Genomic DNA, 25,344 nt, shown 5'->3' on the forward strand with positions numbered 1-25,344 from the left:
ACGTTATCATCATCCCCGTCGATGCCAAAATGATAATCAACCAAACAATCAAGACTACAAGAAGTAAAGCAATCCACACACATGGATCTAACGATCCCCTTACGACTGATGATCGAGGTCGCCGGTAAAAAGGAGCCATTGAAAGACAGTGTTGTAAGATTGCTCTCTCCTGACGGCGGCCATGGTTCGAGCCATCGGGGGGAAAGAAAAATGAGAGCGACGGGCTTGGAGGGAGGAAGATGGGTCCTTGAACTCTTTTTCTTTTTTGAGAGCATATATTACCATGGACTCTTCACTGGTGCACGTATTCTCTACAAAAAAATCACGTTTATAATACAAAACGATAAGTACCGTTCCCAAACATACTCCTATCTATTTGATGGTTCCAAATTTAGTTGCTCGACAAGATTCCTTTGAAGCCTTACCTTGCATGGGACCCACCCTCATATAGAACTGACAATTTCCCGAGCGTTGTCGTAGGAATTGTTGGCAATATTTTTAAATGATACTTGTTTATGTGTAGTGTGAATATTACAATTAACAACATGAGCATAAAGCTTTATTACACTTGATTAGTTTATATTTGTAAAAAAATTGGAACATATGTAGCATAATGTGATTTAAATATTTTATTTTTAGAATTGTCCACACGGATGTCTTTTTCATGGAGAAAATTTTGAACATGACAAGTGAGGTTGACTCTCTCCCCGCGCGTTGTTGTGATAACTTTGTTAAGAACATGCGTAAGTAGTTGTTAAATCTAACAAAAGAAATTATAAACATGAAAATCAATAAAATAAAGTTTCTAAATAACTTTTGTATTACGGTTAAAAATATCATTTCAAACTAAAATGTGAAGGATGACTAACATGAATATATGATACGGCATCGTTACATGCAGAGACTAGCGCAAAAAATAGTTGCAATTTATAAGTTAAATTTATGACTTGCTTATGTGGAAGATTTTACATGATTTAGTGAAAGAAAATACTTAAATGCATTGCTTAGTGGGATGTTGAGGTGAACACTTTGCATGTTGAAAACGCTTATGTGGAGCACTTTGCATGGCTTAATGAAAGAAAAGATTTTAAATGCATTGCTTAATGAGATAATGAGGTGGACACCTTGCATGTTGAGAGAATTAGGATCAACTTCTTAAGAATGTAAGATGCGCCAAAAGGACAATGGCGAAGGTCGCCGTGACTGTTGAGATCGGGGTGCCCAAGACATCAAGAATAATGGAACAGGAAGGGCACGAGTGGAGTTTCACGCTGCACCAGCGGTCAGCAAAGAAAGCGAAGTAGGCGGCGACGCACGAGGCCGTCACGTTCCTGCGTGTTGGGGAACGTAGCATGGGAAACAAAAAAATTCCTACGCAGACGCAATACCTATCCATGGTGATGATCATCTACGAGAGGGGAGAGTGAATCTACATACCCTTGTAGATCGCTAAGCGGAAGCGTATATAGCGCGGTTGATGTACTGGAACATCTTCGCGATCCAAATCGCATCCCGTCCTGCGATCTCATCATGATCCGTCCCGCGATCCCATCACGATCCTTCCCGATCTAGTGCCGAACGGACGGCACCTCCGCGTTCAGCACACGTACAGCTGGATGACAATCTCCACCTTCTTGATCCAGCAAGAGGAGGCGGAGAGGTAGATGAGTTCTCCAGCACGGCGGCGTGGTGGTGGTGGTGGTGGTGCTATTCCAACAGGGCTTCGCCTAAGCACCGCTGAAACTAGAGGAGAAACAGATCTAGAGAGAGGGGGCAACACGTGGCTGTTTTGTATTGTCTCTAAACCCTCAAAACTCTTAGTATATATAGGAGGAGAGGAGGAGAGGGTTGCGCCATAGGGCTGCCCTTTCTTCCCTTGCGCAAGGAGGAGAGCAGGAGTCCTCCCCCAATCCTAGTAGTAGTAGGATTCCTCCTTCCCACTTGGAAACTCTTTCCACCTTGTGTTTTTCCTTCTCAAACCTTATGGGCCTCAGTGGGAACTTATTCCAACTCACTAGGGGCTGGTTTATCTCTTCCCACAGCCCATGAGGCCCCTTGGGGCGTGACACCCCTCCACATGGTCCCCGGCACCCCTGCTGGCACTCCCGGTACACTACCGATGAGCCCGAAACTTTTCCGGTGACCAAAACAGGACTTCATGTATATCAATATTTACCTTCGGACCATTCTGGAGCTTCTCGTGACGTCCTGGATCTCATTTGGGACTCCGAACAACCTTCGGTCACCAACACATATAACTCAACTATGCCAAAACGTCACCGAACCTTAAGTGTGCAGACCCTGCGGGTTCGAGAACTATGCAGACATGACCTGAGACACTCTCCGGTAAATAACCAATAACGGGACCTGGATGTCCATATTGGCTCTCACATATTCTACGAAGATCTATCGGTTGAACCTCTATGTCAAGGATTCAGTTAATCCCGTATGATGTTCCATTTGTCCTTCGGTATGTTACTTGCCTGAGATTCGATCGTGGGTATCTGCATACCTAGTTCAATCTCGTTACCAGCAAGTCTCTTTACTCGTTCCGTAATACAAGATCCCGTAACTAACTCCTTATTCACATTGCTTGCAAGGCTTGTTGTGATGTTGTATTACCGAGTGGGCCCCGAGATACCTCTTCGTCACACGGAGTGACAAATCTCAATCTTGATCCATGCCAACCCAATAGACACCTTTGGAGATACCTGTAGAGTACCTTTATAGTCACCCAGTAACGTTGCGACGTTTGATACACACAAGGTATTCCTCCGGTGTCCGGGAGTTACATGATCTCATGGTCATAAGAACAGATACATTGACATGCAGAAAAACAGTAGCAATAAACTGAAACGATCATATGCTTCGTTTATAGTTTGGGTCTTGTCCATCACATCATTATCCTAATGATGTGATCCCGTTATCCAATGACAACACTTGCCTATAGCCAGGAATCCTTGACCATCTTTGATCAACGAGCTAGTCAACTAGAGGCTCACTAGGGACAATGTGTTGTCTATGTATCCACACATGTATTTGAGTTTCCAATCAATACAATTCTAGCATGGATAATAAACGATTATCATGAACAAGGAAATATAATAATAATCAATTTATTATTGCCTGTAGGGCATATTTCCAACACTACGGAGTCGGTTTGGTAGCATCCTGGACGACAGCCCCTGGAGCTTTGTCCCTGACTACCATAACCACGTCCATGAGGAGGAAGAATCAGTCCAAGAAGACGACACCAAAGGTCATCGCTTGTTTGGGTAGAGACATTGGTACAGAGACTTTCACTACTTCGTGCATGGATTAAAAGTTACCGTATGATAGAGTGAAATGACGTGCTAGTTTTGATATGCACGCACGGTTATTTATCAGGGTAGAAACCAAACAGCCCCTAAGTGCATATGTGTGCCTCGTCATATGCTTATGGTTTATGAGCAGGTCAAGATTGCTTCTATGAATGTATGTGATGTTTATGGTAGCTATGTTCTATATGTTGCAAATGTGAACACGGGCATGTGATATAGCATCAAAGTAGAGGGAATGCTCTGTAAAAAGTTTGAATCTAAAACCGGTATTTTCTGACCATAAAAATCATGTCGAAGAGACACAAACCAAGGCAACCCTGCAACCAATAATATTGAGGAAACACAAACAATGCGCGGTGACTATTTATCGTCTTAAGCGATCCACTCCACCCAAGTTGCTTTCATGCTAAGAATTAGGGCGCGTAGTACTTGAGGCTACTCCAGCCCTTATTGGGGGATTTTTTTTCCTTTTTTGTTTCTTTTTTTGTTTTCTTTTCCCTTTTTTCATTCTTTTTTGCATTCTAGGTTATTATGTTTTTTGCATTATTCTATTTTTTGTTTGGTTTTCTTTCTTCTTCTCATTTTTGTTTGGTTTTCTTTATTCGTATCCATTTTTACTATTTCTTATGTTTTTTTATTCTACTTTTTCTTATATGTCGAAAACATTTTTTAATAACTGATCAACATTTTTTGTATACACGTTCAATATTGTACGAATGCTTATTCAACATTTTTTCAGATACTTGTTCAACATTTTAATATTTACTCAACATTTTTAAATACTTGTTTAACGTTTTTTAAATACTCCTTCAACATTTTTTATACTCATGAAATATTTTTAAATACTTGCCCAACATACTTAATACTTATTCAACATTTTCAAATAGTTGTTTACCATTTTTCATACACCCATTCAACATTTTTTAATACTTACTCAAGATGTTTCAAATACTTGTTCAACATTTTTTAATACTTACTCAAGATGTTTCAAATACTTGTTCAACATTTTTTAATACTTACTCAAGATGTGTGTGTGTGTGTGTGTATAATATTTTAAAGTATAAATAAATGTGCCAAAAAAGCAAAGAACGAGAACATAAAATAGAAAAAAAGCAAAAAAAAAGTGGCTTTCCGTGCGACTAGGCGACCCATATGGGCTTCCCCCGACGCAAGGCTTTCCCTGTGCTCGCTTAAGGGAGACAGTAATGCTACATGTACGGAGTTTTTATGAAAGATTTACAGATTGCTTATCACTGATTGGCCGGGAATTGATTAAGGCACATGGGCCCACCGCTGAAATTCAGGGAGGCCAATTAGAAGAGCTTACAGTACCCAACCCGTAAAATCCTGTAGAATGTGTCCGTAGGGGCGTCCGAAATAATTAAGGTAAAGTAAAGGTCCATCGCAATATACCAATTTTTTTGACACATTGCGCTACGGAAAAAAGGCCCTACCTGATACGAGTCAAAGGCCCACCACAAAAAAGGGTGCGTCAACTTGTGACCTTTAAACACAATATGGATAGAGCAAATGACATACTCCCTCTGTTCCTAAATATAATACCTTTATTTTTTTTATAGACTACATACAAAATAAAATGAATGAATCTATATTTAAAATATGTCTATATATATCCGTATGTAGTAAATTATGTGATGTCTAAAAGGTCTTATATTTAAGCACGGAGGGAGTAGATGTCTATTTTACTCTTGTCTCAAATACGTTTTACGGCAATTTACCCATGGGTTTGGATTCATGGATACCAACTCTCATGGACTGAGTATTGGCACCATTTTTCATCCATATATAAAAATCATGAGTAACTCATTTATTCAACGCCGTCACAAGAAAGGAGCCCAATTATTCATGGATGGGGTGGAGGAGGGTTTTTGGGTGGGCAAGGCAGTCAAAAGACGGCTTGGGAGCGATCTAGACTCCCGTAAAGCCTTCCTCATGTTTGTCTCTGGTTTGCTAGAGAAACTACGTCTTGACCGTGTCGCGGATCAATACAGGACGCGTGCTTTTCACAGTCCGAAGAACACGGTTCAAATGCATTTGAAAGATTTGCGGGTCCACGTTAGAGATGCCTTTAATTAGTCTCGTCTCAAATACGTTTCATGGCAATTTTATTCATGGAATTGGATTCATGGATACCAACTCCCATGTATTGAGTATTGGTATGACTTTTCATTCATAAATAAAAATCGTGAGTAACTTATTTATTCAACACCATCGCAAAAAAGGAGCCTCATTATTCATGGGTGGGGCACGGATACTATGTGATGTCCATGGTTACGGATGGATCCCCAAACAAAATTGGAGTATGTAAATGAATATATACTCAAGCGTCGCCTCGTGTGCTGACATGTTATCTTGACCATCCATGTTCCTTTAACTCTGATGTCGCACGCCGATGTGTTGCCTCTGTGGCGGTGACGGGGGCGGTAGGAGGTTGGAGAAGCCACGCGGGCGGGTGCGGGAGGAAGTGATGCTAGAGAGGAGGAAGGAAGAAGCACCTCTGTGACCACGGGCTTGGGACCACTCGTGGCAGCACAGACGTGTTCCGGATGGGCACGGCGACGAAAAGATGTGCCCGCGATGTGGGCGGATTGGTGAGATCCGGCATCGGAGTGGGTGCGGATAAGGTTGGGTACTCATTGGCGAAGATCGGACGACAATGATCGGAGGGAGGAGAGGCATAGAGGCGAGCTAGATTTTTACTCTGCGGCCTCGCAGTCGAGCATATTTAAGAGTCATGTATTGTTTGGAGTATTTTTTTTTTTACTCTATTAATCTTTTTAGGGTTCGGCTGAAGTGTCGATTAGAGAAGTTTTCCAACATGTTATTATGAATCGATAAGAGAGCGTTCTTATCTGGTTGTATTCAAGCCTTTGTCTATCAATTGTAAATTACATATAACTTAGGAAAAAGTGGCGTATTAGTACATCTTATAATAAGTATATTGGAATACGTTTGGTGTATTTTGTTTAGTTTTCGATCCATGCCGACGCTTCCGGCTTTCATTTTCCGAAGAGCAAACAAGACAAACTTCTGCAAGCGGAGAGAACGGTTTTTCTAGGACTGTATTCCCCGTGTGTCATCACCTCTACCTCGAGAACAAGCTGAGACGTGGCAACCCGGACGCGTCCAGTAGCTGCACACGTCCGGCCTCTCTTTATGGGCGAGTCGCCAGTCACCGGCTCCCGCCGGCCAGCCCACTCATGCCCGCACACGTAGCGCCTCCGACGATCCTATCCCCTCGGCGCAGACGGATTATAAACTGCGCCTCGTGCTGCACCTGCTTCCACAACCACGAGCTGCAGAGTAACTGAGGAAGACAACACACCAGATTTCTGAGGCAACCAAGATCAACACCACCTGTGCTGTGCAAGATGGAGCACGGCCACGCGACCAACCGCGTCGACGAGTACGGTAACCCGGTGGCCGGACATGGCGTCGGCACCGGCATGGGCACCGGCGCGGCTGCAGGTGGGCATTTCCAGCCCACGAGGGAGGAGCACAAGGCCGGAGGGATCCTGCAGCGCTCCGGCAGCTCAAGCTCCAGCTCGGTGCGTATATTTATAATACTTACTTCTTGCCAGCACTTGCATAGTTGCATTTTCCCGCTTAGACTTTGAATGAGAAAGCATCAACGACTGAATTTTCTCGTTGGTCGTGATAGTCTGAGGATGACGGCATGGGCGGGAGGAGGAAGAAGGGCCTCAAGGACAAGATCAAGGAGAAGCTCCCCGGTGGCCACGGTGATCAGCAGCAGACCGGTGGCACCTATGGGCAGCACGGACACACCGGAATGACCGGCACCGGGGAGCATGGCGCCACCGCCACCGGCGGCACCTATGGGCAGCAGGGACACACCGGAATGACCGGCACGGGGGCGCATGGCACCGACGGGACTGGCGAGAAGAAGGGCATCATGGACAAGATCAAGGAGAAGCTGCCCGGACAGCACTGAGCCCGGCCAGCGGCAGCTACTTGAAACTTGAGGTGCCGGTCTGGCTACCTTGCAGAATAATAAGATGGAGATGCAGTAAAACTTCCGCAAATAAAGTGAGCTTGCTCACTTGTAATACCTGAGTTCTGAGTTTGGTGGACTTGAATTTGGGTTGCTTGTATGTACCCGCCGGGACGTTTTGTTCTCTGAACGTCGAGTGTGTATTTTCTTTTGGTAGTACTATATGTATGATTATATTATATATGTATAATACAATATATTTTGCCCATTTACTTGCGGAAATTGCTTTTGGAGCTCGGCCTTCGTGATGGCCTTTTAACTTAGAAATCTAAAATTCATATTTTTTCAGTTCAAAAAATTCTGAAATAATTGCAGATATACATCAAGGCATAATACATAAATGTGTAACTTTTCAGTTCAAAAAAAAATCTGAACCTTTTTAATGCATGATAATATTCATCATTTCAAGTCTTGAATTTGTTTTTTTATATATTCAAAGTATTTTATCGTTAATTTTTACACACATGTACATTACATCCTTGCATACATGCATATTTTTTCAGAATTTTTAGTAACCAAAAAATTGAAATTTGATTTGTTTTCAAAATGCGGTCTTCATGGAGCTCGGGAGCCAAAAGACCGTACTCATTTACTTGAGCTTTCTATGCTATTGCATTATTCCAAATTTTGTCCATGTGGCATATTGTACATTGCATACGAAATTGTTTGAAGAGATTTTGAAGCATTATAGACAATGTTTTGAAATTGAAGCATCCAGGAATAAGGTGTGCCAAATATACACGTAGCTTTTCTGAGCAATATGCAGGAAAATCGAGTAAAATGCAGGAAATCATCATCACTTTCAAGACTAGGTTTGCACGAAACACCATGCTTGTGCAATCCTTTTACAAAATACATTGGTAGGCGGATTTGAAAAGATTGATCATGTTTATGACAGATTGGGTTCGCTAGTCAGGCCGACGTGCCATCACTTAAAGTCTCACATGTAACGGCTACGTTGGTTAACGTCATCATCATGTGTGGCCCTGTAAGGTCCACCTGTCGTTGAAAGAAAAAATCTGGTCAAGACAATGTGTGTTTTCCATGCTCCATCCGGGAGTTAATTGCAAAAGATTGCCACAATTCGGGACGTATTCATAAGTTGGTGTCATCTTTTAAATTTTTTTTAAATACGTATCAAGATACAGTCGTATTTTACAGATTGTGTATTTATACGTATAGATGCTCTTTCTAACATACATGGCCCATGGCCCACCTGTCAGCCTCTTAAAGAAAAAACCACCCAGACCGCTGCGGCTGGAGGAAAACCGGCTATCTATTTTCTCCAAACCGGCTCGCGTGTAGGCCCGCGGGAACGCCTCGCCGGCGCTGGCGTGCTGCACCGTCAGCTTCGCCGCGTCGAAGGTCGTCGGCGCGCCCAGCACCTTGGCCGCCTGGACAGAGCAGGACTGTTGTCAGGTGAGCTCACGAGAGAAAAAGCAAGTTTTTGGACTTACGAGGGAGGAAGAGAGCAGGTCAGATCTCCGGCCGCGTCGCAGCAGACGACCAAGACGCGCCTACGGCTCCGGCCCCTGCTACTGCTGCCGGTGGCCATGGTGGTGGTGACGGCGGCGGAGAAGCAGAGCGCGGCGCTGCGCGACGCCATTATTGGGAATCTCGCATCAGCAGCAAGCTCCTGCTCGCCGTGGCATCCCGCAGCCGCCTACTCCTGCTGCTGCTGCGACCAGCCGGCCGGCGAAGCTCCTTGCCTTCCTCCTCCGGTGGCTGGTGGTGCCGCGTGAAGAAAGTCGGGAGCCCGGTGAAGAGCGCCGGGACGCTCTCCCTGGAGCGGGAGGAGAACCAGCCCTTCCCGTTGGGGAGCGGTGAGAGGGCGAAGAAGTGGCGGAACACGGTGGTGGCCGCGGTGAGCACGGAGCTGGTGGTGGACCCGCACTCGCTGTTCCTGAGCGACGCCGTCGACGTGTCCAGCCTCACCGACGTCGACGACGACCACGGCCGGTGGAAGAATGGCGACTGGCGCGGCGCGGACCCGGCCTGGTGCTGCGACGACGACCGCTGCATCCTGGCGCCCCGCGGCACGCTCCTGTGCTCCGCCCCCTTCCTCCTGCTCGGCTGCCGCTCCAGCACCTCGGCGACGGCGCGCTGCCTCGGGGCGCTCTGGGACCGCGCCTTGGCCCTCGAGTGCTGCGACAACGACGGCCGTGGTCTGGGCGGCGGTGTGTGGTGGGGGTGATGCGGGAGGCGGGGTGGAGGAGCAGGGGAGATGGTGAGGAGGCGGGGGCGGGGGCGGAGGAGGGAGGGGCGGTGCTGGTGGTTGCGGTGGGGTGGAGGGAGTGGCCGGCGGGGTGTGGCGGTGGTGGCGGTGAGGGGGAGGCGGGGTGGAGGAGCAGGGTGGGCTCGGTTTGGGGAAGAAGAAGGTTTTTTTTTCCTGTCCGGTCCGGATGGAGAGAGAGAGTCGGTTTTTTCCGGATCGAAGCGGTCCGGGCCGGTTTTTCCTGTAAGAGACTGACCGGTGGGCCATATATGTCAGAAAGAGCATCTATATGTAGAAATACAGGATCTGCAAAATACGACCTGTATCTTGATACGTATTTACAAAAAATTTGAAACCTGGCACCAACTTGTGAATACGGCCCCAATTATGGCACTCTCTTGCAATTAACTCTCCATCCGGGGCAGAGGCCGCTGTCCACCCTCGACCCGTTCCTGACGGAGCCAGTGCTCAGCCCCCGAACCAGCTGCCGGGCTGACTAGCGGGTCTAAATTTTTTCCTTTATATACACATTTAGTTTTACAATAGAACATTTATATACAAAACGTCTACTATATTCTTTCTTTTATATTTTAAGATTATTTTGTAACTACCAATTCAACTATCATTTTACAGTAATTTAGTGAATAAATTCTTCACTTTAATAGTTTAGATGCAGTTAGACGACGACATATATTCAGTTAACTACACATGCACGGCCACATATATTCAGTTAACTGCAGTTGGACAGTCATTCCCTTGCTAATGTTCTCTCTACACACCCGTGCGCTGCTATCACAGCGCTAGGGCCGCGTGGACGGTAGATCCCGCACCCCGCAGCGGCTCTTGCTGGATCCTGTGTGCGGCGACCTTGACACGGAGACGGTAGGTGCGCTTGTGCATGGCGGAGGTCACTGGATCCATGATCCATCTCTCCTCCGAGCACGACGACCTCCCCTGAGCGCAGCGGCGGCGTCCCTCCCTCGCGCGGCCGCGGTGGCCGTCCCCTGAGCACGGTTACTCCCAAAGTATGGAGGCAGCGGCCCTCCCCGAGTGCGGCAAACCTCCCATGAGCGTGCGAGCGACTCAATCGAGCCCGACAACGGAGAGACCCACCCCCTCTCTCCGAGAATCAAAGGTACACACCTTGATCCAATGGGGTTGTGCAGCACGATGGTGTCCTGGCGATGGTGGCGCGCCTTTGTCTTGGTGGGATGGAGAAATCTGGCTAGCGGTTGAGCTTTGGACGACGCCTTCATATCGTCCATGTGTGGACGTCGTCGAGGCTGATTTGGACGATGTGTATATTTGCACGTCCATGTAGACATGTTATTGGACAACATTTTAAAGTCTCATCGTGCAAAACGGGTATACACGTTAGTTTAGATGTGATGTTCAAGATGCTCTTAGAGTATCTCGGCAGCCACTTTAAGTGTTTTAGGGCTGCCCTATAGTGTTTTAGGGCAGCACAACGCCGGCTGCTTTTCTAGCAGACTAAGATAGGGTAGTGCAGTGCTCCGACGGCTGCCCTATAAACTGAGGCGACACAAAAAAATTTGAACAAAATTTAATTAGATTCAAATGGTTCGAACTACATTTCACGGTTACACATTCAAATATAGAAATTAACACCTAAATTCGACTAAAGTAACACCTAAATCTAAGCCTCCCAGTCGAAGTCGTCGAGATCATCGTCGGTGGTGTCCCAAAAGCTCGAGCTCAGCTCCCACGAGTCGTCGTCCAACACGACGGTGGGTGGCGCAGTGCAGGGCAGCGCAGTGGACGGGCCCGCCTCATCGCCGCATGCGCGCTTCTTCTTGGACGCGTAGAAGTCCATCTCCGCCTGTAGCAGCTCGGGGTGGTCGTGGAGGAGCAGCGACATGCGGAGGCTGTCGATCTGCTCCGCGCGGCGGTTGAGGCGCTTGCGACGCGCGTGCTGGTGCGTGGCACGGACGACGACCTACAATGGCGGCGGAAGAAACTCGGCCGTCTTGCGCGTCTCCGCCGCGAAGTTCATCTCCGCGCGTCCGTCGCGTCATACGCGCGCGCGGCCAGCTCCCCCGTGTCGAAGGTTCCCACCCACCAGCGGACGCCATCGACGGAGATCTCCGCAGCGTAGCGGCTAGAGAGGCGCAACCGTACGCCGAGGAAGCCGACGGAGCGGCCAGAGGGGCGCAACCGTACGCCGAGGAAGCCGACGGAGCTCTTCGGGGCACGGCGCGGCGCAAAGTTTCTCGACGGTGGGAAGTTTCTGGGTGACGGTTGGCTCCGCGGACGTGGGATTGGAATTTGGGGCAGCCCCTTTGCTACCCTAAATATACATCACTTTGCTATAATATAGGGCAGTGTCCTAATTTTTATTTTGACCTGTGACCTATTTAGGGCAGTCGTTGGAGGTCGTTTCTCGCTGTTCCTTGCCCTATATAACAGTTTTTTTTACATCCCTACCCTATTTATGGCTGCTGTTAGAGATGTTCTTAAGTCTTTAGACATTTTTTTTTAGATAAAAGAAGGATGTGAGTTTTTCGTACGAGGTATGCTTACATTTCCGGCTGTTTTGCTAAATCGTGAGGGAATTGTGAGAGACTAAACAGAAGCCGGAAACTATTATTTTGTTTTCCCCAAACAAAACCAAGCTTCAAATAATTTCCCTCGAACGGAGCCGCACTACACAAAGTCTAGAAGATGGACTGACAGACCAAGGTGGCCGTGATCCGCCGGGCACCGGGTTTGAAGGTTTCAAAATATGCTGCACCCTGAGACGCGTTAGTGAGGCGTTCAATCCAGTCCAACGCAGCAACCCTGAGACAAGTTTGTTGCACGTGTAATTTGGTGCACCAAATATGTTGCGCGCGATAGCGCTTTTCAACGTGTGACAAATTTTTTTTAACGAATGTACTGTTTTACAACGTCTGTTGAAGCTGTCCGACGTCAAAAAACGAATCTTTTAACACCGAGAACATCTTTTAAACACCTGTTGAAGATGCTTTAAAAATATAAGGGGCACCGTATAACCCCGCTGCCTTTCTAGTTTATAATCAAAGTTAAAAATTAAAAACCGAGAACACACCACATTATGGGATGAAGGGAGTAGGTGGAGTACTGGCCAGGTCAATACTTTAAAAGATTGACTGGCATATCACGGTACCCTGTTGCCCAGTTGGGCGCTGGCTCGAACATGCATAGCAGGATTTATGTCACGCGGCGACGGGGGTTGGAACGATGGCTCTCACCTCTCAGCACAGTCGCGTGCTCTAGCCTGCCCACGACATTGCGCGGGCCAGCCCGACGTCGACGACACAGAGACACAGCGCATCACATGCGACGCCCATCCACTTCGTTTTCAGGGGCTCTTCTTAACTTTCGGCGGGTGTCGCGTGCCGCCTTACTACTGTCTACTGACACGACCGCGGTGGCAAAACAACGTGTCGAACCGTTTCTGCAACGGCAACGTACCAGGATCAATGGAATGGATGGTCAGCCTGACTTACGTTTAGGTGAGGTCTAAGATGGTCTATGCAAAATCGTGCCTAGACTTTCCTGGTCTACTCGGCTCTGAACCTTTGCGAATAAGACATGCGGTTCGATCACCAAACCGCATACAGTACTGAGTACTATATGTGCATTGTCTTTGGGAAGACAAAAACTATCAATGCTTAACGATTAAGCAAGTAGAGTAATAGAAGAAAAATGGCAAGGAAATTCACGACGGCGGGAAAAGCAACGGAAGCGGAGCGTCGGTCTGCTCTGCACCGTCGAAGAAAGAACCCACGGCAGTTCGAGTCGAGTGTTGGCGACTCATATATAGTAGTACCACCCATCACTCGCCCTCGCAAGCAGAGCACGCACTCGGCTCGACACTCCAGCTAGCAAGCAGCCAGTGCCGGCCATGGCGCCGACGTCTCCGACCTCCGCGCCGCGTCTCCTCCTCGCGCTCTCCCTCAGCCTCCTCCTCCTCACCAGCGCCCACCAGCTGACGGCGCCATCGCCGCCCGCCGGCATTTCGCCCGAGCTCGTGTCTACGCTGCGCGAGGCGCTGGACGCGATCGAGGGGGTGGCGTCCGTCGTCTCGACCTTCCCCGTCGTCGGCGGCGTCCTCGGAGGAGCCGACCGCCGGCTCTCCTCCGCCATCACCGACTGCCTCGACCTGCTCGACCTCTCCTCCGACGAGCTCTCGTGGTCCATGTCGGCCGCTTCGCCGTCGACCGCGGGCGCGGGGGCCGCCGGCCGCGTCGGCACGGGCGACGCGCACGCCGACCTCCGGGCGTGGCTCAGCGGCGCGCTCGGCAACCAGGACACGTGCAAGGACGGCCTCGACGACACCGACTCCGTGCTCGGCTCGCTCGTGTCCACGGGCCTCCAGGCCGTCACGTCCCTGCTGGGCGACGGCCTCGGCCAGGTCGCCGCCGCCGGCGAGGAAGCCGCGTCGTCCGCGCGCACCAGTGGTCACCGGGGCCGCGGCCTCGGCGAGGGGGCTCTGCACCCGCACTGGCTGGGCGCGAGGGAGCGGCGGCTGCTGCAGATGCCGGTGGGTCCGGGTGGAATGCCGGTGGACGCGGTGGTGGCGCAGGACGGGAGCGGCAACCACACGACGGTGCAGGCGGCCGTGGACGCGGCGCCGTCGGAGCGCGAGGGCGGGCGGTACGTGATCTACGTGAAGCGGGGCGTGTACAGGGAGACGGTGGAGGTGAAGAAGAAGAAGTGGAACGTGATGATGGTGGGCGACGGCATGGGCGCCACCGTCATCTCCGGCCGCCTGAACTACGTCGACGGCTACTCCACCTTCCGCACCGCCACCGTCGGTAAGCGCTCTGCTCCATCCAGTCGGTCAAAGGTCAAATCGTAGCATGCACCATGCACTCGATGGCATATCGCTCCCCCACACACCAGCCTATCTCTGCCATGCCATTGCTTTGCTAAGCTTGTAGTAGTACTACAGTCGATCACCTGAGATCTTAGCTCGTGACCACCCCCACGAGATGCATGTAGCTGGACTGGAGTAGCACGGTCAATGTGTCATCGATTGTACTGTCTGCGGCATACGATTCCGTTGCCGTGCACTCTGATGCATCAGTACATCGGGAGATGTTTTTTTGGCCGGAAATTCCTTCTTGCAGTGATCGATCGCGGTAGCAACTCTTTTCGGACGAGCAACATGCATCTTTGGGTGTCAGAGACGCGTACATGTCACTGTGTAGTTTTTTTTTGGTTTTTCTTTCTCCGGTGCATATTGTTACCTGCCGCTACCTTGTGGTGCATGTGGTACATGCACTGGACTCCAGCTACCCACCCAGCGCCCAGTACACTGTTCCTCTAATCTTAGCCGTGGTGTGACAGTGTGCTCATTCAAGTCCTGACTCCTCTTCCTCACTGACACCTTCCCCGATCGACCACGCGCCTAGCTTGAATACAGAACATGCAGCATGCATTAATAGAGCTAGGGGGCAGTTGCCCTTGCGATGCAGCGACGAATTCAATGGACGATATCACCACATGTTGCACAGGTTGGACGGTTGGCCTTGGTTGGTTGGCTCAACAAGTCAAAATACACGGCCCCTTGCCGAGCTCTCTACGCGTAGCACACTGTTGTCCGTGAGACAGCAGGTCCTGCTAGTCACCATGCGGCGCGGTGCACGGCATGAAACCTTCTCTTTTGCGACCATAGGTTGTATCGTGGCACTTCTAGCTAGGAGGACTAGTGGCGCCGCACCGTGCTGATATACTTTTCCTGAGGGCCAAGCTGCCAAGCCACGAGACCTCGCATCGTACCTTATGTAGACTGTGGTCGAACATGGGATGCAGGGCCGGGAGGGGAGGACGGTCGTTTTCTCATTTTGCTTGCCGTCGGTCACACACTGTACCGGGGGAGAGATCACCGACAGATACTGCAGCAGTGATCCGGCTGGTGATAGCCGATCTTTTGCTTCTAGTCCGGGCGTCTGTCATCTTCACGGGCCTCTTTGATCGACGTAGCCGTACGTTCGTAAAGCTTCAGTTCAGTTCCATGCATGGCTTTATCGATCAGCAACTGATCGATCCATGATGTGTGCCAAACTCTGGTCGGTCTGACGAGCACGTTATACTACTAGTACTAGCTACTGATTGTGGCTTGACCGACTTGGTTGAACGTCATTGTCCGGATCCAAATCATGCATGCTTCTGACCTCATCGCCCAATAATTACTGATTGAATCATGATTAACACTTGATATATGTTTCTGTGGCTGACGTGGTGTCGTGCATGCATGCATTGCAGCTGTGGTGGGCAAGGGGTTCATCGCGAGGGACATGACGTTCGAGAACACGGCGGGGCCGGCCAAGCACCAGGCGGTGGCGCTGCGTTGCGACTCAGACCTCTCCGTCTTCTACCGGTGCGCCTTCGAGGGGCACCAGGACACGCTGTACGCGCACTCGCTCCGCCAGTTCTACCGCGACTGCCGCGTCGCCGGCACCGTCGACTTCGTCTTCGGCAACGCCGCCGCCGTGTTCCAGAACTGCCTCCTCCTCGCCCGCGCCCCGCTGCCCGGCCAGAAGAACTCCGTCACGGCCCAGGGCCGCTTCAACGCCTCCATGAACTCCGGCTTCGCCTTCCAGTTCTGCAACGTCTCCGCGCATGACGACCTCCTTCGACAAGCCAACGGGGCCAACAAGACCACGGCGGCCACGCAGACCTTCCTGGGGCGGCCGTGGAAGGCGTACTCGCGGGTGGTGTTCATGCAGTCGTACATCGGCGCCGTGGTGCGGCCGGAGGGGTGGCTCGCGTGGGACGCCAACCAGTCCACGCTCGCCACGCTCTACTACGGGGAGTACATGAACACCGGGCCAGGCGCCGCCGGCGTCGGCGGCAGGGTGAGATGGCCGGGATACCACCTGGCGATGAGCCCCGCGGAGGCCAGCAACTTCACCGTCGCGCAGTTCATCGAGGGCAACATGTGGCTGCCGACCACGGGCGTCCGGTTCACGTCCGGGCTGCTCGCGTCTTGATCGATCATCTCGCGAGTAGTCGCTTACTCGTCACATACGAGTAGTAGAGTACTTAACTTGGGGATGGTTGTGGTTCTTGAATGGGACAGATTAAGGTCTGTGTATGAATGAAGTGGTGGGGACTTTCTTTGGTTGGTATGTACTTTGTTTTCTTGATCTCTGACAGTGCCATGCATCCGGAGCGCATACGACATCTGCGAGTTAGGTAGTGAAAAAGTTGCATTCAAATCGTGTACGTGCTATCTTAAGAATGCCACTCTGAGATCAGAGCAAAGGAAATAAGAAAAAAGAACTTGCATTCTCTTAGTTAAAAGATGATCGCTTAACATCACCATGTCAGTAGGATGATGCCTCTTTGAATTTATTTTAGATTTTCCGACGATATCCGTTATATGAAAGGATACGCTTCTTGTCGACGACAAGACACGTGTAATAACTTCGTCGATCTTAATATGTGAACCGGTTCGGTATCTCAAAAATGTTTATAGAAATAAGGTGTGTGTACGTGCATTCATAGAGTTATATATGTGCATGTACATAGGCATCTACGATTGTACTCTATAAAAATATAACAACACTATGTCTCAATAGTCACTATACATTTTCAGAAATGTCTAGTTATTAAAGATAAGATTAAGAAATAACCATTGTACATCATAATTTTAGTGTCTTCTCTAGTTTACGTGACACGCTTAAGATAAAGCAGTCACCGGCGGTGATGTTGAGGAGGGCTCAATATAGAAGACCTACATAAAGTGCTATTGTTCATATTCAAAATACAAAGGAATAGATAGTCTTGGGGGAGGGCCGGGCCCCTGGGTGGCGACCATTGAAGACGGTCTTATGAACCACTATGCTCTTTTTAAAAATAAAAAAAGTTTGTAAAAAATCTGCTGCGCACGGGCATATCACACCCTCTCAAGGGTTTGGGGCGCGCCATGGAAAACTACATGCCAATATCTCGCGCGTTTTCATACATCCTATTGGTATTCGTCATCATCAACCGGTTCTTCTTAGTAGAAGCCGACAATTCTTTGTGTCGACCTTGTGCCTGTGCTCACGCCCATATCTCGATACGATATCAAATTTCCCTTTTTGATTCCTTCTCCTCCAAGTCCATGACCTGCACTACCAAGTCTTCTGTTTTGATCAACTCATCAATTTTCTCTCTCATTGATGTATCTTCTCCTTCTATTGTGAGCATGTCCTTTGTCATACTCATTATATACCGGGTTGTCCCTTGCTCGACCCGGGAGTAGGACTCATGCGCCTCCTCTCACCCTTGTCATCACCATCTTCAACCTCCCAAGAAGGCAAAGTGATTGACCACAGTTTCTTTGGTGGAGCCTCATCATTCCTTGTCTTCTGCTTCTCGTTGTGCTCAAGCAAGTTTCAAGAATGCCGAAACACAAAATTCTTGCCCTTTACTTTGTCATTTGCTTGTACCTCTTTTGAGTGATCCCATCCTACAACATATAGTTGGAAGCTTAGCATGTGTATTCAAATACGCACATGGCCCGGTCAATATTTTCAATGTTCCTAGACATGACACACACACATATTCATCATTGTGGCACCACTAGGAGGCATGTGCTTCACTTGATCCAAACAACTTGTTCATTGGTTGCAAGCCCAAAAAATGACGTTCCGAGGATTTGTGAGGGACTTTAGTTAGTGTTGGAGCGTTCTATTCACAAATTTGTTGTAGTTTCCTCGACGTGTTTCAAAAACATTGTATAGTTTCATCATTTCCGGTGACCATATGTTGAATATGATGCTCTCCAATTCCAGGACCAAGGTATATCTTCATCACTCATGTAGTTTGCTTGCCTTGATCTCTTTTTGGTTTTTGAGAAGTATCAAATGGGTCCATGTCTCTCGCGCACGCGCACGCACACGCACGCACGCACACACACACACACACTCCCCCTTCCTCCCTCATCATATCCCTCGAAAGGCGAAAGAGATAACTCAAGCGATATGGCCCGATTAAGATCAGCGGACTCCTCAAACCCAACTAAATCTTCGATCATGCTCATGTAAGTGGACACTGTCCTACTATCAAAAATAAAAGACACATCACTGCATCTGATGCACATCAGGATCCACATTCTCAAAAACCGACTGAACAAATCAAACTACACAAGGGGCAAGTTTTTTTAACTTATTGACATTGCATCGAACACCTAGTGGCATTTCAGGTTGATCAATATCATGGGCGTTGTCCGGTGGACCTAAGGGGCATTGGGAGGACCGACATCAGACGGAGGTGCGAATGAAGCAGACATAGAGGCCGTCACGACCAACGCCTCCTTCATGTTCTCATTTTTCATATTTTTCATGGGCAATGGGTGGTGTCACCCTTGCATGTCAACACCTAGGGCAACCTAGATGACAGAGTAGGCGTTGGCGTTGGGTCAATGAGAGCTACAGGGCCACTGCTCAACGTTATGCCTGCATCGTCACTACCCCAAGCCAAGCAGGTGTTTCCCTAGGTGGCAAGACTGCATGTGCGGAGATGGCTACAAGTGTGAGGAGCTTGTATATGCAAGGGAAGGGGTGGCACTATTCATGACGAGGTTCATGGCGTCGTTGGGAGGGCAGCTTTGGTGAATATGATAGAGTGGATTTTTCGCCCCTTAATTAGTTGTTGTGTTGTTGTTTATGAGAAAGGATTGACACTTTTAGAGAATATGCGGTAGAGTATGTCAAGACACTTTCACCCAAAACGAGAGACGGTAGACCAATATGCTATTGGTTCATTGAAAATATCCTCATAAATACCTTATATAGTCTAGATTGTTCTCTTTGCTAATACCTAATTATAAACTTGAAATAATTAATAAGATACTTCGTTATCATGCACTTTAGAGGTCTCTGCCAATGTAGTTAAGATACACACACCACATATACATTTAATTAATGCTAGTGTCACACAATAAATAAAAAAGACAAGCGGAATTTCATCTCGCATTTAAGAAAAAATGATTTAAACAAATTTTAAAGTCACCATGCATTTAAAATAATAACGAATGTAACATTTTAACTCCATATAATATTTAAAACAATGTATTAGATCTTCTTATGATTTGGCAAATTGGCTTGCAAAGGTGTAAAAGTTTAGCATAAATTGGACGATCATTTTTTCCATGCAATATATCACCGTCAATCCATATCAAAACTATGAGGCCCCGATTGGAATGTTGTTTTTCTACCACCCATGTAATGTTTTACACTTGTATATTACTCATCTCTCGCAAATTCCGGTTGTAAAAAATTCTGGCTGTAGCATGCGCTTGGCTCGGTTGTAATACAGTGTAATATTCAAACGGATCCCAAGCCATGGACGAGGAACTCGAGGACTAATCCACGGCATGTGCGACCGAACTGCAGCGTAGCTGCATTTTTCTTCTTCCCCGTCCATCCGTTGGACGCGTCATGGAGTTGCTGCCTCTCTACTTGATGCAGCCACACTCCCTAGAGTGCGAGCACCACCGCCACCGCTACACCCACCAGGCGTCCATGCACCCATCTCCATTGCTCGTGGCAAGCTCTAAAATGCCAAGCGCGGCCTGCAAAGCTCCGGCCGACTGATAATCTGCGGAAAAGGTGCCAAGCAAGAGCATTCGTGACCATGCCCTGCGACGACATGTGCGGCCACGCCTTGTCGTGCCCCGGCGGCGCCGCCTGCACGCAGGCACCGTGACACCCAACCTCCCTGCAGCTTGTAGTAGCTTGCTTGCTCGAGGGGTCGTCGCTAAATCTAACATGTGTTCATGTGGGCAGGTGCGCCGGGAAGAAGCAGAGCGACGACGGTGGGGCGTGTTGGAAATATGCCCTAGAGGCAATAATAAAGTAGTTATTATTATATTTCCTTGTTCATGATAATTGTCTATTGTTCATGCTATAATTGTATTAACCGGAAACAATAATACATGTGTGAATATATAGATCATAATATGTCCCTAGTAAGCCTCTAGTTGGCTAGCTCGTTGGTCAACAGATGATCATGGTTTCCTGATCATGGACATTGGATGTCGTTGATAACGGGATCATATCATTAGGAGAATGATGTGATGGACAAGACCCAATCCTAAGCATAGCACTAGATCGTGTTGTTCGTCTGCTAAAGCTTTTCTAATGTCAAGTATCATTTCCTTGGACCGTGAGATTGTGCAACTCCCGGATATCGTAGAAGTGCTTTGGGTGTATCAAACGTCACAACGTAACTGGGTGACTATAAAGATGCACTACGGGTATCTCCGAAAGTGTCTGTTGAGTTGGTACGAATCGAGACCGAGATTTGTCACTCCGTGTGACGGAGAGGTATCTCTGGGCCCACTCGATAGAACATCATCATAATGAGCTCAATGTGACTAAGGAGTTAGTCACGGGATGATGTGCTACAAAACGAGTAAAGAGACGTGTCGGTAAAGAGATTGAACAAGGTATAGGGATATCGACGATCGAATCTCGGGCAAGTATCATACCGATAGACAAAGGGAATTGCATACGGGATTGATTGAATCCTTGACATCGTGGATCATCAGATGAGATTATCGTGGAACGTGTGGGAGCCAACATGGATATCCAGACGCCGTTGTTGGTTATTGGGAGGAGAGATGTCTCGGTCATGTCTGCATGCTTCCCGAACCCGTAGGGTCTACACACTTAAGGTTCGATGACGTCGGGGTTATAGGGAAATAGTGTACGTGGTTACCGAAGGTTGTTCGGAGTCCCAGATGAGATCCCGTACGTCACGAGGAGCTCCGAAATGGTCCAGAGGTAAATATTTTTATATATGAAATGAGAATTTGGACAATGGAAATGTTTCGGGCATTACCGGTAACGTACCGGGACCACCAGAAGGGTTCCGGGGTGCACCGGGAGGGGCCACCAGCCCCAAAGGCCATCATGGGCCAAAAGGTGGAAGGGAACCAACCCAGAGTGGGCTGGTGCGCCTCCCACCTAGGCCCAAGGCGCAAGGAGAGGTGGAGGTGGGGGGGGGGCAACCCTAGCGCAGGAGGGGGCCCAGGCCCACCTGGCGCGCCACCCCTCCTCTCCCTGCCCTGGCCGCCACCTCCTGGCGCCAGATGGGGCCACCCCTAGGGTGGGAACCCTAGAGGTGGCGCACCCTCCTCCCTCTCCTCCTATAAATACCCGGGGGTATTGGGGCTGATTTGAGACACGAACTCTCTCGCTCTCGACGCAACCCTACCTCTCTTCTTCCTCATCCTTCGCGGTGCTTGGCGAAGCTCTGTCGGAGTTCCACGTAGCTCCACCATCACCACGCCGTCGTGCTGCCGGAGCTCTCTCCTTCCTCCTTGCTGGTTCAAGGTGTTGGAGACGTGACGGGGCTGCACGTGTGTTGAACGCGGAGGTGCCGTGGTTCGGCACATAGATCAGAGTCCACCGCGATCTGAATCGCTACGAGTACAACTCCCTCAACCGCGTTCATAGTAACGCTTCCGCTCAGCGATCTTCAAAGATATGAAGATGCTCTTTTCCATGCTCGTTGCTGGTCTCTCCATAGATAGGTCCTTGTATGGCGTAGGAAAATTTTAAATTACTACGTTCCCCAGCAGGGCGGTGCCAGTGAACCCCTGCGGCGGTGGCGCACACCACGTGCACCCGCGGCTAGCACTGCTCCTGCAGGCCGTGCTCCAAGAGGAAGGAAGCAGCTGTGCGGGCAAGTGGATGGGTCAAGAAAGGATACGAAGGTGGGGAAAACTGGCCGCAGATGGGATGTATTTTCTATAAGCTAAATACGGGTGTAGCGGGCATACGAGGGTAAATATTACGGCTGGAAAACAATCATGCAAGGAGGAGATTCGAATCCGTCGTAAGCGCAACCTTAGAGTGACATTATCAGTATGAATTTTATTAATTACATCTGTGCTCCCGTCAATCCAGCCTCCTCCTACACTGTGGAGGCATTAGGAACTACCCCTAATTGCAGCATTCTAAATCACCTTCTAGCAATGTCCAGGCGGGAAGGCGGTATGGTGATGCGGCTGATAACAAGATACCAGCAACACCGAGCGTACGAAATGCTGGTGATGACATGTGAAATGATAGGAGAGTGAATATGCGTTTTGAAAATTTTACGGATTTGGTTTATACTAATGTGAAATTAAACTAAACATAAACTTTTCAAACATAAATTTTAAATATGCTAGGCTCAACTAAATGCACCAACAACCTATGTTAAATAAGATAAGCACTTAAAGAAACTAGCAAGCACACAACTATATCACAAGATATGAAAATGTAGGAGCAACAAAGCAATTCTAACTAGCATAAGATATATCAATATAAGCAAGTATGAATTGTGGGAAGTAAAGGGGTGGGAATGACATAACCACAAGTGAGTCGGGGACGCAGAGTTATATCGAAGTTCACACTTGTGAGAGTGTTAATCTCCGTTGGAACGGTGCCGAAGCCAAAGCTCCGGAGCGCTACCAAGTGGCTCACCGTATTCTCACCTTCGATTCACCCCAACGGATGAGCCTTAGTTCATTTGGGTTGGGGTTGGCCTTGAAGGCGCCAGCACACCTTTACGAACTTCTCCGGAGCACTCCACAAACACCGAAGCTTCCGGAGGAACTTGACCACCTTGATCACTTCACACCCTTACCCGGAGCACACAATAAAGAAAGCTTCTGTGGGAACCTTGGTCACCTAGATCTTGTGACTCGAGGAGTAATAAACTCTCTCATTCGAACAAACCGACGCGGGGAAGTTATACGTCTTCAACATATCTATAATTTTAAATTGTTTCATACCATTATATTATCAATCTTGAATACAACATATCTATAATTTTAAATTGTTTCATACCATTATATTATCAATCTTGAATATTTTATATGCATTTATATGTTGTATTATATGATGATTATTTTAGTATAAATCTATGGAAAGTAATTTTTTGGATGTGGTGTGCTCATCATCTAACTTACTATCAAAACCAAATTTATGAGAAGTAGCTTTGTAAGTCCCTTTGATCTATATATTTTTTTTCTTTTTTGCGGCTGTTTTGATCTGTATTAATTGATGTTGGTTTAATACAAAGTTGTAGCTTTGTACTAAACCATGTTTGGTGGACCCTACTTTTGGATGCTTCAAAATCGTCAAAACACTATATAGAATGCTTCTAAACTCTCACAAAGACTAATTCAAATGCAATGTACAATATGCCACGTGGACAAAACTACCCAACTTAAAATCATGCAATGCACAGAAAGCGCAAGTAGAAGGGCAAAATATATTGTAGTATTAATTATATCATGATATACATACATAACAGATACACAGTTCAACCAAAAGAAAATTCACACATAAAAGTTCAGAGCACAAAACGTCCCGGGTCCATACAAGAAGTTCAACCAAAAGAAAATTCAAGTCCACAAAACCGAGAACTCAGATATCACATGTGAACTAAAGCTCACTTCATTTCGGGAAGTTTTACTGTATCTTCATCTTATTTTTCTGCGGAGGTGGGTACGTAGACCGGCACCTCTTAACTTTCACAAGTAGGGGCCGCGGGCCGGGCTCAGTGCTGTCCGGGCAGCTTCTCCTTGATTTTGTCCATGATGCCCTTCTTTTCGCCGGTGCCGTCGGTGCCATGCGTCCCAGTACCAGTCATACCGGTGTGTCCCGGCTGACCGTAGGTACCGCCTGTGGCCATGGTGCCAGTTGCCCCCGTGCCGGTCATCCCAGTGTGACCCTGCTGCCCATAGGTGCCGCCGGTGCCGGCCATGCCAATACCCTGCTGTCCGTAGGTGCCGGCGGCGTGCTGCTGGTCACCGTGGCCACCAGGGAGCTTCTCCTTGATCTTATCCTTGATACCCTTCTTCCTCCTCCCGCCCATGCCATCGTCCTCAGACTATCACCACCAACGAGAAAAATTCAAGGCGTTGATGCTTTTTCATTCAAAGTCTAAGCGGGAAAATGCCACTCTGCAAATGCTGGCAAGAAGCAAGTAAAGTATATATACACGCACCGAGCTGGAGCTTGAGCTGCCGGAGCGCTGCAGGATCCCGCCGGCCTTGTGCTCCTTCCTCGTCGGCTGGAAATGCCCACCAGCGGCCGCACCGGTGCCGACGCCGCCGTGCGCGCCCATCCCGGTGCCGACGCCGCCGTGCTCGCCCATGCCGGTGCCTACGCCGTGTCCAGCAACCGGGTTACCGTACTCATCGACGCGGTTGGTCGCCTGGCCGTGCTGCTGCTGTCCCTGGTACTCCATCTTGCACAGGTGCTGCTCTTGGTTCTCTCAGAAATCTGGTGGGTTGTCTTCCTCACTTGGCTGCGCAACTGGTGGCTGTGTTGTGTGAGCAGGTGCAGCAGGAGGCACAATTTATAGGCGATCGACGGGATACGATCGTCGGAGGCGCTACGTGTGCTCGCGTGAGTGGGTTGCCGGTGACTGGTGACCAGCCCATAGAGAGAGGCCGGACGTGTGCAGCTACTGGGCGCGTTCGGGTTGCCACGTCTCAGCTTGTTCTCGAAGAGGTGATGACACACAGCACAGGGGGTACTTATTTCCGCTTCCAAAAGTCGTCCTGTTTGCTTAGGAAAATCGCAACTAGAAAGTATCGGCATGGAATTCATCTTTATGCCCAGGATGCCATTGCACGTCTACGAAAATATGCATCGATTCCCCCGCAAAAATAAAATAAATAATCATCGATTGAAGATCATACCCCTGCTCCCTAAAAATGGGAAATGGGTCGATTCGGTCTGAGCGACTGTTATGAGATGGATCGAGAAGTGGTGGCAGCACAAGTTCGAAGT

At 48.7% G+C, this 25,344-nt stretch overlaps 3 protein-coding genes across 3 annotated transcripts; 2 read left to right on the top strand and 1 right to left on the bottom strand.

Annotated features, from left to right (window-relative positions):
• The first annotated feature begins 6,622 nt into the window (after positions 1-6,622).
• On the top strand, positions 6,623-7,575 carry LOC123404639 (dehydrin DHN3). The gene is made up of 2 exons (XM_045098578.1): positions 6,623-6,889; positions 7,003-7,575. The coding sequence occupies exons 1-2, from the start codon at positions 6,713-6,715 to the stop codon at positions 7,291-7,293; spliced, it is 468 nt and encodes a 155-aa protein (XP_044954513.1). The 5' UTR covers positions 6,623-6,712; the 3' UTR covers positions 7,294-7,575.
• A 5,621-nt stretch (positions 7,576-13,196) lies between these two features.
• LOC123401920 (pectinesterase/pectinesterase inhibitor PPE8B-like) lies at positions 13,197-16,686 on the top strand. Its single transcript, XM_045095787.1, has 2 exons — positions 13,197-14,367; positions 15,821-16,686. The coding sequence occupies exons 1-2, from the start codon at positions 13,455-13,457 to the stop codon at positions 16,546-16,548; spliced, it is 1,641 nt and encodes a 546-aa protein (XP_044951722.1). The 5' UTR covers positions 13,197-13,454; the 3' UTR covers positions 16,549-16,686.
• Positions 16,687-23,801: 7,115 nt separating this feature from the next.
• Positions 23,802-24,882, bottom strand: LOC123402911 (dehydrin DHN3-like). Its single transcript, XM_045096879.1, has 2 exons — positions 24,554-24,882; positions 23,802-24,436 (listed from the first exon to the last, which is right to left on the bottom strand). Exons 1-2 carry the CDS (start codon positions 24,794-24,796, stop codon positions 24,104-24,106), a joined length of 576 nt encoding a protein of 191 aa, XP_044952814.1. The 5' UTR covers positions 24,797-24,882; the 3' UTR covers positions 23,802-24,103.
• Positions 24,883-25,344: the final 462 nt, after the last annotated feature.

The sequence above is a fragment of the Hordeum vulgare genome, chromosome 6H (genome assembly GCF_904849725.1).
Source record: "Hordeum vulgare subsp. vulgare chromosome 6H, MorexV3_pseudomolecules_assembly, whole genome shotgun sequence".
NCBI classification, from domain to species: Eukaryota; Viridiplantae; Streptophyta; class Magnoliopsida; order Poales; family Poaceae; genus Hordeum; species Hordeum vulgare.

What these genes read in the sequence shown, in the direction of transcription:
- LOC123402911 (XM_045096879.1), bottom strand. Translation starts at nt 24,796, where the DNA reads ATGGAGTACCAGGGACAGCAGCAGCACGGCCAGGCGACCAACCGCGTC. An exon ending in GCAGCTCAAGCTCCAGCTCG is followed by an intron (nt 24,437 to 24,553) that starts GTGCGTGTATAT and finishes TGGTGGTGATAG; the next exon opens with TCTGAGGACGATGGCATGGG.
- LOC123404639 (XM_045098578.1), top strand. Translation starts at nt 6,713, where the DNA reads ATGGAGCACGGCCACGCGACCAACCGCGTCGACGAGTACGGTAACCCG. An exon ending in GCAGCTCAAGCTCCAGCTCG is followed by an intron (nt 6,890 to 7,002) that starts GTGCGTATATTT and finishes TGGTCGTGATAG; the next exon opens with TCTGAGGATGACGGCATGGG.
- LOC123401920 (XM_045095787.1), top strand. Translation starts at nt 13,455, where the DNA reads ATGGCGCCGACGTCTCCGACCTCCGCGCCGCGTCTCCTCCTCGCGCTC. An exon ending in CTTCCGCACCGCCACCGTCG is followed by an intron (nt 14,368 to 15,820) that starts GTAAGCGCTCTG and finishes CATGCATTGCAG; the next exon opens with CTGTGGTGGGCAAGGGGTTC.